Source organism: Orycteropus afer, unplaced genomic scaffold, assembly GCF_000298275.1.
Source record: "Orycteropus afer afer isolate SDZICR_OR568_19922 unplaced genomic scaffold, OryAfe1.0 scaffold00197, whole genome shotgun sequence".
NCBI classification, from domain to species: Eukaryota; Metazoa; Chordata; class Mammalia; order Tubulidentata; family Orycteropodidae; genus Orycteropus; species Orycteropus afer.
The window spans coordinates 5,059,807-5,069,700 of NW_006921784.1; the positions used below are offsets into that span (position 1 = coordinate 5,059,807).

The window sequence follows — 9,894 nt, forward strand, 5'->3', positions numbered from 1 at the left end:
ACCTGCGTCCGGGTCGATGGTGCAGGGAGACTCTGGGGAGCCCCGTGTGTGAGCACCGCGCCCTGAGCCCTTGCCTCCTTGGTGGCTTTACTGTTATTACAGCTGTTATGTCGTCGTTGTTATAATAGCTCACTCCTTGGGGGAGAGCGACTGAGAGATGAACTGGGATGGCCCTAGCCTCCCACCCATGAGCAATGGAGATAAGCCCTCCCTGGGGTCGTGGCCTGGGTTCCTCTCTTGTCTGCTGTGGGTCCAGGCAGGGAGGTGGAAGGGCTCAGGGAGGTTCAGGCCAAGGGCTTTGATTCTCTCAGGGCTGTTTCTCATCTGTAAAATGGGGGTAAAGATGTGGGCAGGAGGGCTCAGCCAACCCCTCAGGGCTCCAAAAAAGAGCCAAACAGCCCACACTTACACTTACGGAGTGCTTGTTCTGTGGTCCTTGTAGGACTAAGTGGTTTATAAAAAATTATCCCTTTGAGTCCTATAAGGCAGGTAGTATTACTGCCCCCATTTTACAGATGAGAAACCGGAGGCACAGAGTATGAAACCCAGGCTTGGGCTGACTCTGCACAGGTGGTCAGCGGCCTCTTCTCTTTGACCCTCAGTTTCCTCGTTTGTGAAATGTGGACACCACCACCTGCGCCTGAGTTGGTGGTGTGGGAATCCATGCTAACCCGCAGTGGGTGTCACTGGGTTCTCTCAGCAGTCCTGACCTGTGCCCCTGCCCACAGTGACTCGGCTGGCCTGGGCATGGCGGACCCAGTGGCAACCATCGCCGGCTCGGCCGCCAAGAGCGTGCGGCCATTCCGCTCCAGTGAAGCCTACGTGGAGGCCATGAAGGAGGACCTGGCTGAATGGCTCAATGCCTTGTACGGCCTGGGGCTGCCCAGCGGTGGTGATGGCTTCCTGGCCGGGCTGGCCACGGGCACTGTCCTGTGCCAACATGCCAATGCTGTCACCGAGGCTGCCCGTGCCTTGGCAGCTGCCCGGCCGGCCCACAGTGTGACCTTCCAGGTGCACAGCGTGGCACCCGGCTCCTTCATGGCCCGCGACAACGTGGCCACCTTCATCGGCTGGTGCCGCGTGGAGCTGGGCGTGCCTGAAGTTCTCATGTTCGAGACCGAGGACTTGGTGCTGCGTAAGAACGAGAAGAGCGTGGTGCTGTGCCTGCTGGAGGTGGCGCGGCGGGGGGCCCGCCTGGGCCTGCTCGCCCCCCGCCTCGTGCAGTTTGAGCAGGAGATTGAGCGCGAGCTGCACGCTGTACCCCCAGCCCCCAATGCCCCTGCCGCCGAGGAGGACCCTGCCGGGACTGCTGCTGCACCAGGAGCTCCCACCCGGGGGCCCCGTATGACCCCCAGTGACCTGCAGAACCTCGATGAGCTGGTGAGGCCCCCTCCCCCACAACGGGTGCATGCGTCCCGGGTAACACCTGCCAATGCTCACTTACTAAAAACTGACTATGGGCTCCCGAGAACAGAGCTGGTGTCTGCAACTGGCCCCTGAACCTTTTGGGGTCACCCTGCTATCTGCAGGATAGTCTGCCCCGTTGGGAAGGGCAGCACAGGGGAGCAGCAAGTGTGTGTATAGTTGGCTCACACAGGTGGCTAGGCCCAGAGGGGCAGAGGTGCCGGGTGAAATCACGCAGCCCAGCTGGGCCAGTACCCTCACATGACCTCCCCTTCCCTACGTACGTACTGTGAGATTAGTTCAGCTAGGGAGGCTGCATGGTTTGAGCACCTTCTGGATACCTGCCCTGCACTCGGGTGCTAGACAGACGCACCCAAACCCTCACAGAGCCCAGGAGATGGAGTGGGTGCCTGCCACTTGGCTGACACAAGGCTTGGAAGCCTGGGCGAGATGCCTGGCACACAGTAGGCACTCAGCACCTGGTGGGCCCCCACTCCCTGGGGCCCTGTGCACATCTGGGAAGCCAGCCCTGACTTGCTGCTGCTGGTGGGAGGGACGGTCCTTCCTGGAACTGCAGGCTTAGCTGTACTCTGAGCGGAGGAGGCCCTCGTCCCTAGCTCCCTGCTCATTCTCCCAGGAGCAAAGTGTCCCTCCAGCCCCCGGCCGGGCCAACAGTTTCCTTCTTATCAGGAGGTCAGGGCTGTGCCAGGCGGGTTCCGGAGGGCAGCCGGATGACAGTAGGCGAGGCTGCATCCCACCCCGGCCTGGGCCAGGTCAGCTGAGTCCCCACCTGCTCATTTCCTCCCGTGGTGCCGTGCCGCCGCTGTGGGTGAGGAGGCGGGCGGGGCTGCCCACGCAGCCAGCCTGGCAACCTCAGGCCCAGGGGGAGGGAGCACTGTGTTCACCGGGGCCTGTGTGTGCACGTTGGGCTGTGCGTGTGCCCACGTGTCGCTGGCACCCCACCTCGATGCCCTGCCAGGGGCGTGGGGCCCCCTGCACTCCTCACCTGGCTTCCACATGTGCTCAACCTCCTAGTCTGGGAAGTGGATGAAAGGGGAGTGAGGGTGGGCTCCAGGGCCCCCCCAGGCTCAGTCCCCGGGGCCCTGCCTAGGCCTGGCCTGACCACAGCTCCTCCTCTCCTGGGCAGCTCCCTGACCCCAGAATGGTTGCCGGTAAGAGGTCCACTGTAGAGGTTGTAGTCAAGTGTGGGGCAACCCAATCTCCAAGCTCCCCTCTCCTCGAGAACTCAACTTCCTCCTGACCCTGACCCTGGAGCAGCTGATGTCAAGTCCCAGGGGGAGGGCCTTGACCTCTGACCTCTGAGCTCCAGCCTCTGCTCTCTGGCCTCAGGTGAGAGAGATCTTGGGCCAATGTACCTGCCCAGACCAGTTCCCCATGATCAAGGTTTCCGAGGGGAAGTACCGTGTGGGAGATTCCAGCCTGCTCATCTTTGTGAGGGTAAGAGTCTGGGTGCTGCTCCGGCAGGTGGCAGCTGGGGGCCCTGGGCTACCAGGCCCCGGGGACACAGCCATGACTTGCCCACGCTGGGTTCTGCAGGTGCTCAGGAGCCACGTGATGGTGCGTGTGGGTGGCGGCTGGGACACGCTGGAGCACTACCTGGACAAGCATGATCCCTGCCGCTGTTCCTCCTCAGGTCAGTGCTCGGGCCAGCGGGCGGGGGCTGGCTCTGCACCGATCGGCCTCTCACGACGGTTGCCCATCCTCTCTCCCTGCAGCCCACCGCCCACCCCAGCCCAGGGCTCGAACCTTCTCTCCGCAGAGGGTGTCGCCCACGCCCAGCCCCCGAGCTGGCAGCCCAGCACCTGGGGCTGAGCGGCCAGCTGGGGGTGAACGCCGGTGCTCCAGGCCCGAGGTGACCCCCACTAGCCTCCGCAGCTCCAAGGAGGGGGCCGAGACCCCGCTCAGGTGAGCAGAGGGGGACACGGGCCTGAGGGGTTTGGAGGGTGGGGGCGGGGGCTGTGTGCCTGGATGATGACTAGGAGTCTTTTGCTCCAGAGTGACTCACACTCTGGGAAAAGTTCCTGTGGGTGGGGGCGGGGGCCTGGCTTCCCATCTCCATGACAACCCAACCAAACGAACAACACAGCTGGGGCAGGCCCTGGCGGGCCGGCAGCCAGTCCAACCCGGCTTCCTCCTGGCCCGCCCCAGGGAGACTGGAGGCTTAAGGCCGGGAGCCCAGGGGCAGGCCCTGCTTCCTCCACTGGCTTTGGGGCCCCAAGCGGCTACAGGAAGCTGCTGCAGGGTGTCTCACTTCTCCCTGGAAGTCCCCAGGGCAGACTGATGGCCTTGACAGTCCCTTACCAACACCCCTGGCCACAGGTCTCCCGTCCGTCAGCCACACATCTGCATGCCAGTCCTCTCTGATGCTGTCTCCCTCTTGTTCCCCTTCCCAGGCCCCGGGATCAGCTTCCCCCGTACCCCCGCTCCCGCCGCTACTCGGGGGACAGTGACTCGTCAGCCTCCTCAGCCCAGAGTGGCTCCCTTGGTGCCCGCAGTGATGACACAGGCACCGGTACTCGGAGGGAACGGCCCAGCCGGCGGCTGACCACAGGCCCCCTGCCCTCCCCAAGGAGGCCCCCTGCCCCACGAAGCCAGTCCCGAGACCGGCTGGATCAGGGTCGGCCGAGGGGCCCTCCGGGAGGCAGGGGGGCCCAGCTGACGGCCCCCAGCCCTACCCGCCGGGCACGGAGCCAGAGCCGAGAGGAGCAGGCTGTGTTGCTTGTACGCAGGGACCGAGATGGGCAGCACTCGTGGGTGCCACGGGGCAGGGGTGGCAGGGACTCGGGCAGGAGCAGCCCTCACGCCCCCCGGGCCCACAGCCCTGCGACTCGCCGGCCTGCCCGGGTTCCCAGCCCTGGCCCGGAGCTGGGCAGCACTCCGGCCAGTGTCTTCCGCACGCCCCTGCAGCTGGACCCGCAGCAAGAGCAGCGGCTGTTCCGCCGCCTGGAGGAGGAGTTCCTGGCCAATGCCCGTGCCCTTGAGGCTGCTGCTGGCGGGAACCCCACCAGCCCTGCCCCTGACCCAGCCCGACCCGTGGACCCCCCAGCCCCCGATTCAGCCTACTGTTCCTCCAGCTCCTCTTCCTCCTCCCTCAGCGTCCTGGGTGGCAAGTGTGGCCCTCCTGGGGACCCTGCCCGGACAGCCAATGGGCTGCCTGGGTCCCGTGGCCCAGCCCTATCCAGCTCTTCTGACGAGGGCGGCCCCTGCCCTGGTGTCGTGGGGCCACCTGATGTCCCTGGGACCCCTCAGACGGGCCTGGAGCCCTTGAGGACCTGGCCCCGGGGCCGGATGGACACGCAGCCGGACCAGAAGCCCTCCCGCATCCCCACACCACAGGGTCCCCGCCGCCCCTCTGGACCCCCAGATCTCCGGGCCTGGCGGGCCCTGCACTCACTCAGCTCAAGGGCTGAGCCAGATTCCTGGATGTGATGGACCAGCCCTGCTGCCCCCAAGTCCAGTTCCTTCTCCCTTTCCTTTGTGGCCTTAACCCCTCTGCATCAGGGAGCTTCCTCTGCCTCCTGGTCTCCAGACCTCATGGGACCAGCCCTCTTGGGACCACATGGCACAATGGACAGGTGTTGTACATTCCGGGTTGGGGGGTGAGCGTTGCTATTTAATTACTAATATTACTGAATGCCTTAGAAGAGGCTGGGCTGGCTTAGTGCCCTGAGGGGCTGTGGCCCGGCAGAGCCTCTGACAGTAAAGATTTGCTGCACCCACTTTTGTCTCCTTCTTAGGGGCTTGGCTTTGTGGGGCCCCTCATTACATGTGGGGGTTCTGGACTTGCAGTTCTGCTCTCCAGTCTCGGCCCCTCCTCTTCCCAGTCTGTCTGGCCCAGAAATGCCAGGTGCTGAATCGCCTGTCCCTTTATTGCCATGTGTGACAGAAACACTTCCCCACTAACGCTCCAGGGGCAGTCTGGGAGCTTCCAGTTTGATTCATAGCCAGGTCCTTCCCATCTCGTGGGATCTGGACTGTCCCACCCAGTGAGGTCCCAGAAAAATCCAGGGAGTCTGAGGCAAAGCTGAGTCCAGTGAGATCCAAAGCCCAGGAAACGGGTGGGAACTTTCCTCCTCCAAGCAGGGCGGAGACTGGTCCTGTCCAATCGGAGAGAAGCTGGGCCGTCTCGTCCAATCTGGGCCTCCATGTGCCAGGACGCACCCTCATCCCAGCCGCTTACATGAGGGTGCAGCGCGCCGGGTGCAGCGCCCCCTGCAGGCGCAGGGCCGGGTGCGCAGGGCGGGCCCGCACCAGAGCGCAACGCAGCAGCTCACGGAAGAGGCGCAGCACGTGCCAGTTGTACTTGGCCGAGCACTCGAGATAGCCGCAGCGCCAGCCCCTGCGCACCAGGGCGGCCAGCGCGCGCCGCGGCCCGAAGCGCAGCCGTTGTCGGTCTCTCTTGTTGCCTACCACAAGGATGGGAGCCTCGGGCGCGCCCGCCGGCCTAGGGGCCAGATGGGGAGTCAGACTCAGTGCCAGGGATTCCACGGCTGGAGAATGCCCCAACCGAACATCTTCTCCTGCAGCCTGAGACACCTCCCCCCTCCCGCCCCCCAGCAAACACCAGGCCTGTGGGGGGCCAAAGACCCACAGGACCAGAGATCACGGGCAGACGAAGGTCTTGCCTGGACCACCCGAGACCCCGGCCCACACAGCGGGAGATCCTTCTACCCACCAAGGGAAAAGGCCGGACCAGCAAAAGCCCCTTTGTCCCCACCCTCTGGCCACACCCTACCTGGTCTCGGCAATGCGCTGCCGCAGGGCCTTCACATAGTCGAAGCTATCGGGGCTGCAGATGTCATAGACCAACACGAAGGCATCCGTGTCCTGCAAGCTCCAGCCCTTAGGATCTGGCCACTCCTGGGGTTGGGCACCAGGGTTTACACAGGCCTCCACGCTAAGCCCACAGCTCATCTCAGGGCTCTGCCGCCCCCATCCCCACATCCCCATCTGTGTGCTCTCCCCCCACCCCTCCCCCTCTCCCAAGCTCTTGGGCTTACTGTCCTCACAGTAAACATTTCCAAACCGCGCCTGGAACCAGGCAGCAGTCCTCTTCCCCTCTATGTCCTCTCCACCTCCCAGCTCTGCCGGCCATTCATCCTCATTCTTCCCACACACCCCTTCCAGCTTTTCCCAAACTCAACTGGGTCAGACCACTCCCCACCTTAGATGCCACCCACCACTGGCTCCCACTACCTCAAAAAGTCAATTCCAAAGCCCTCAGCTGGCCTGTTGGCCTTCCACCTCACAGATGGTAGCAGCCTTATGCATTTAAGGCCTTCCCACCTAAGCACGGGACAGTCCTTCCACCAGGAAGTCTCTCCCCACTTCTTTTCATCAAAATTTTATTCATCCTTCGTTGTTGTTATGTGCCCTCGAGTCGGCCCTGACTCATAGGGACCCCTCCTTGGGTTGCCGAGGCAGTATCACTACAGAAGTAGATTGCCCCGTCTTCCTTCCGAGGAGTGGCTGGTGGGTTTGAACCGCCAGCCTTCTGGTTAGCAGTCAAGGGCCTTAGCCACTATGCTACCACAGCTCCTATTCATCCTTCAGCTGGGTCCAAATGCTACCTCCTCCAAGAAGTCCTGCCTAATCCTGCCTGCTTTTTCTGCCTCACCTCTGGGAGTCACCCAGCTCCAAGGATTCAGTCTATTCTGGACTTTGCACAAATTACTAAGTAAGCCTTTGCTCCAGGTCATAGGAACAAAGGAGCAGGCTGAGAATGACCCCCTAGAAAGCACACCCCTAGGCCAGGCCCCAGTTCACCCCACTGCAGCTCGGCTCAGTGCTGCTAACACAACCTTCTGAAGGCGCCGCCCAGCTCTGCCAGTCAAAGATACACCCAGGAGAAGACGCCGCTTTGCAAGATGGTGGGGCTTGGCCGGCGAGGCGGGGTGACAATCACATTCCACGAGAAGGGAATCCCCGCACATATACCATCCTTCAATCCCTGACCGAGGCCAGATGCCCAGGGCCGTCCACGTGGACATGCACGCCTGCACCGAGCACACCCCCCCACATGCTGTCACACGCCCAGCCCTCCCCTCCAGCCGCTACCTCCTGGCTGTTGGGGCTCGGAACCGGGCCAGCGCCGTCGCCGTCGCGGATGCTCAGGTCGTAGACGGCGCCGTCGAGCAGCACTGCGGGTCGGTAGAGGTGCGGCCCGTCTGTGGGCCGGTGGCGCTCAGGGTAGTCTCCAAACAGGAACTGGCGGATGATGGCCGTCTTGCCTACGCCCGGGGCGCCCAGCACGGCCACGCGCAGGCTGCCCCCCATGGCGGGCCCGCGCTGCTGCGCTCGGCGTCCCGGGGCCTCATGGGCCGGCGCCGCCCCCTGCGCCCCCTGCCGTGAGCCCCGCGCGCTCTGCTCCTGCGTCCCGGCTGCGCGCCTCGTTGTCCGCGGGATCACCCGGAGCTTAGAGTGGCCGGGCTCGAGGACGGCGCCGGCGGCAGGAGAGCAGACAGACAGCGGCGCGGGCCGACGGCGGACGCACAAGCGGCTCGGGCGACTGCCGAAGCCCTGGAGGGCGCAGCCCCGCCCCGCGCGCAGACACCGCCTCCGCCCCGAGGCGCGAAGGAGGCGCGAAGGAGGCGCGCCAGCAGCGTGGGGCGCCGGGCTCCGACCTCCTCGCGGCGCGGGTCCCGCAGCGGAGCCGAGCGGGGCTGCGCGGCTTCTCGGCGCCCGCGTCCCTCTGCCCTCCTCTCGCTCCGGCGCCCCGAGTCGCCGCCGCAGCTGGCGGCGCGAGCCAGCAGCGCCTCTGGGAGGCGGCGATGAGGTAACCGGCTGCCCGCCCCTCCTACCTGCTTCCCCGCCCCGGGACGCCCCTCCAGGGAAGGGCCGCGGGAAGGTGACCCGGGCGGCAGGCCCGAGAGCCGTCTCCCCTCTCTCTCCGCGCCGCGCGCTCCTCTCACCGCTTCAAAATAGCAGGCGCTCCGCCCACGGCCGCGGCCGCTCCTCAAACAGCGCTCCCCGCAGCTGGCTCCTGACGAAGCCGCGCGGCAGAAGTCAGGCCGTCCGGGGCCGGGGCCCACCCCGGCTGTGTGACCTTGGGCGAGTCACCGAACTGCGCTGGGTCTCCGCTCGGCTCCCAGAACCTACTACGGGCCAGGCCTTTCACTGAGCTAAAACCTAAGTGAGGCAGCTTGAATCTACGCAGCAACCTGCTGTCTCGGTTTAAGAGAGGAGGAAACTTAGGCAGCAGGGCGCCATCTCCAAGGTGAGGTCAGTGGGTGCCCCCACCCACCTTGTGGCCTCCTCTGAGGTCCATGCCACCTTCCTGCTGCTCACGAGAATAAATGATTACCAGACAATATGGCTGTTACGGAGCTGGGGGGGGAGGGTCACGATAGCTCAGCCCCAAGTTCCTGTTTCAACAAGGCTGAAAAGCCAAAAACCAAACCCACTGCCATCCAGTCAATTCCCACTCAGTGACCCCATTGGGTTTCCAAGGCCGTAAATCTTTGCGGAAGTAGATTGCCCCATCTTCCTCCTGTGGCACAGCTGCTGGATTTGAACCACTGACCTTCTGATTAGCAGCCAAATGCCTTACTCAATACACCACTCGAGCTCCTTTGCAACAAGGCTAGAGGTGAATGTTGCTGTTGTTGTTATGTGCCGTCAAGTCACACCCGGCTCATGGCGTCCTCTCCTTGGGTTTCTGAGGCGGTATCACTACGGAAGTAGATTGCCCAGCCTTCCTTCCGAGGAGTGGCTGGTGGGTTTGAACCTCTGGCCTTCTGGTTAGCAGTCAAGTGCCTTAGGCACTATGCTACCAGAGCTCCTAGAAAAATCTGGAAATCACCACCACCCAGGGCACTGCTAAAGGCAGAGTTCTTCCAGAATCTCCATCTGTAGCTTCCTCAAAGCTGTGCAGCCCGCGAACCAGAGCCCCGGAACCAACATCTGCCTGCCTGCAGTTGGTGGGCAAGTTCCTTCCCCATCACAGCTGGGACAGTCTGGGTTTGCCCAGCACACCATTCTTAGCTGGCTGTCCCCGGACAGTAGGGGGCTCCCGTATCCCTAACCTCTGTGTGGTGCTGTCCCCAAAAACTCCAAACCAAACCCACTGTCATAGAGAAGAATCTGACTCATAGCGACTCCCACTGGGTTTCTGAGGCGTTGAATCTTTACAGTAGTAGACAGCCCCATCTTCCTTCTTTAGAGCGGCTGGTGGGTTTGAACTGCCCACCTTCTGGTTAGCAGTAAAGTGCCTTAGGCACTGCACCAGTGAAATGTACAGCCATCTCTACATTTCTGCGCTGAGCCAGAATTCCATGGATTCATCTCTTCCAAATCTTACTGCTTGCCAGGATGTGGAGATGGATTTTAGAAAGGAAAACAAAAGAAGTCCTGGCCTCAGGAGGGAAGGGTCTAGAATACCTGGGCTCCAGAAAGTATAAAAACAGACATAAATAAATAAGTCATTGCACAGACAGTGGTGCCCAACCCCGCCTGGGGGGAGCAAAGGAG

At 63.0% G+C, this 9,894-nt stretch overlaps 2 protein-coding genes across 2 annotated transcripts; one reads left to right on the forward strand and one right to left on the reverse strand.

Annotated features, from left to right (window-relative positions):
• The first annotated feature begins 747 nt into the window (after window positions 1–747).
• On the forward strand, window positions 748–4,854 carry GAS2L1 (growth arrest specific 2 like 1). Its single transcript, XM_007947963.1, has 5 exons — window positions 748–1,380; window positions 2,755–2,862; window positions 2,962–3,058; window positions 3,141–3,330; window positions 3,819–4,854. Exons 1-5 carry the CDS (start codon window positions 748–750, stop codon window positions 4,852–4,854), a joined length of 2,064 nt encoding a protein of 687 aa, XP_007946154.1.
• A 747-nt stretch (window positions 4,855–5,601) lies between these two features.
• On the reverse strand, window positions 5,602–7,701 carry RASL10A (RAS like family 10 member A). Its single transcript, XM_007947965.1, has 3 exons — window positions 7,483–7,701; window positions 6,161–6,285; window positions 5,602–5,869 (listed from the first exon to the last, which is right to left on the reverse strand). The coding sequence occupies exons 1-3, from the start codon at window positions 7,699–7,701 to the stop codon at window positions 5,602–5,604; spliced, it is 612 nt and encodes a 203-aa protein (XP_007946156.1).
• Between the last annotated feature and the right edge of the window lie 2,193 nt (window positions 7,702–9,894).

Coding starts and splice junctions, on each gene's coding strand:
- GAS2L1 (XM_007947963.1), top strand. CDS start 748: ATGGCGGACCCAGTGGCAACCATCGCCGGCTCGGCCGCCAAGAGCGTG. Junction 2,863..2,961: donor GCCTGCTCATCTTTGTGAGG/GTAAGAGTCTGG, acceptor TGGGTTCTGCAG/GTGCTCAGGAGCCACGTGAT. Junction 3,331..3,818: donor GGGGCCGAGACCCCGCTCAG/GTGAGCAGAGGG, acceptor TCCCCTTCCCAG/GCCCCGGGATCAGCTTCCCC.
- RASL10A (XM_007947965.1), bottom strand. CDS start 7,701: ATGGGGGGCAGCCTGCGCGTGGCCGTGCTGGGCGCCCCGGGCGTAGGC. Junction 6,286..7,482: donor CGAGCCCCAACAGCCAGGAG/GTAGCGGCTGGA, acceptor GCCCAACCCCAG/GAGTGGCCAGATCCTAAGGG. Junction 5,870..6,160: donor CAGCGCATTGCCGAGACCAG/GTAGGGTGTGGC, acceptor TCTGGCCCCTAG/GCCGGCGGGCGCGCCCGAGG.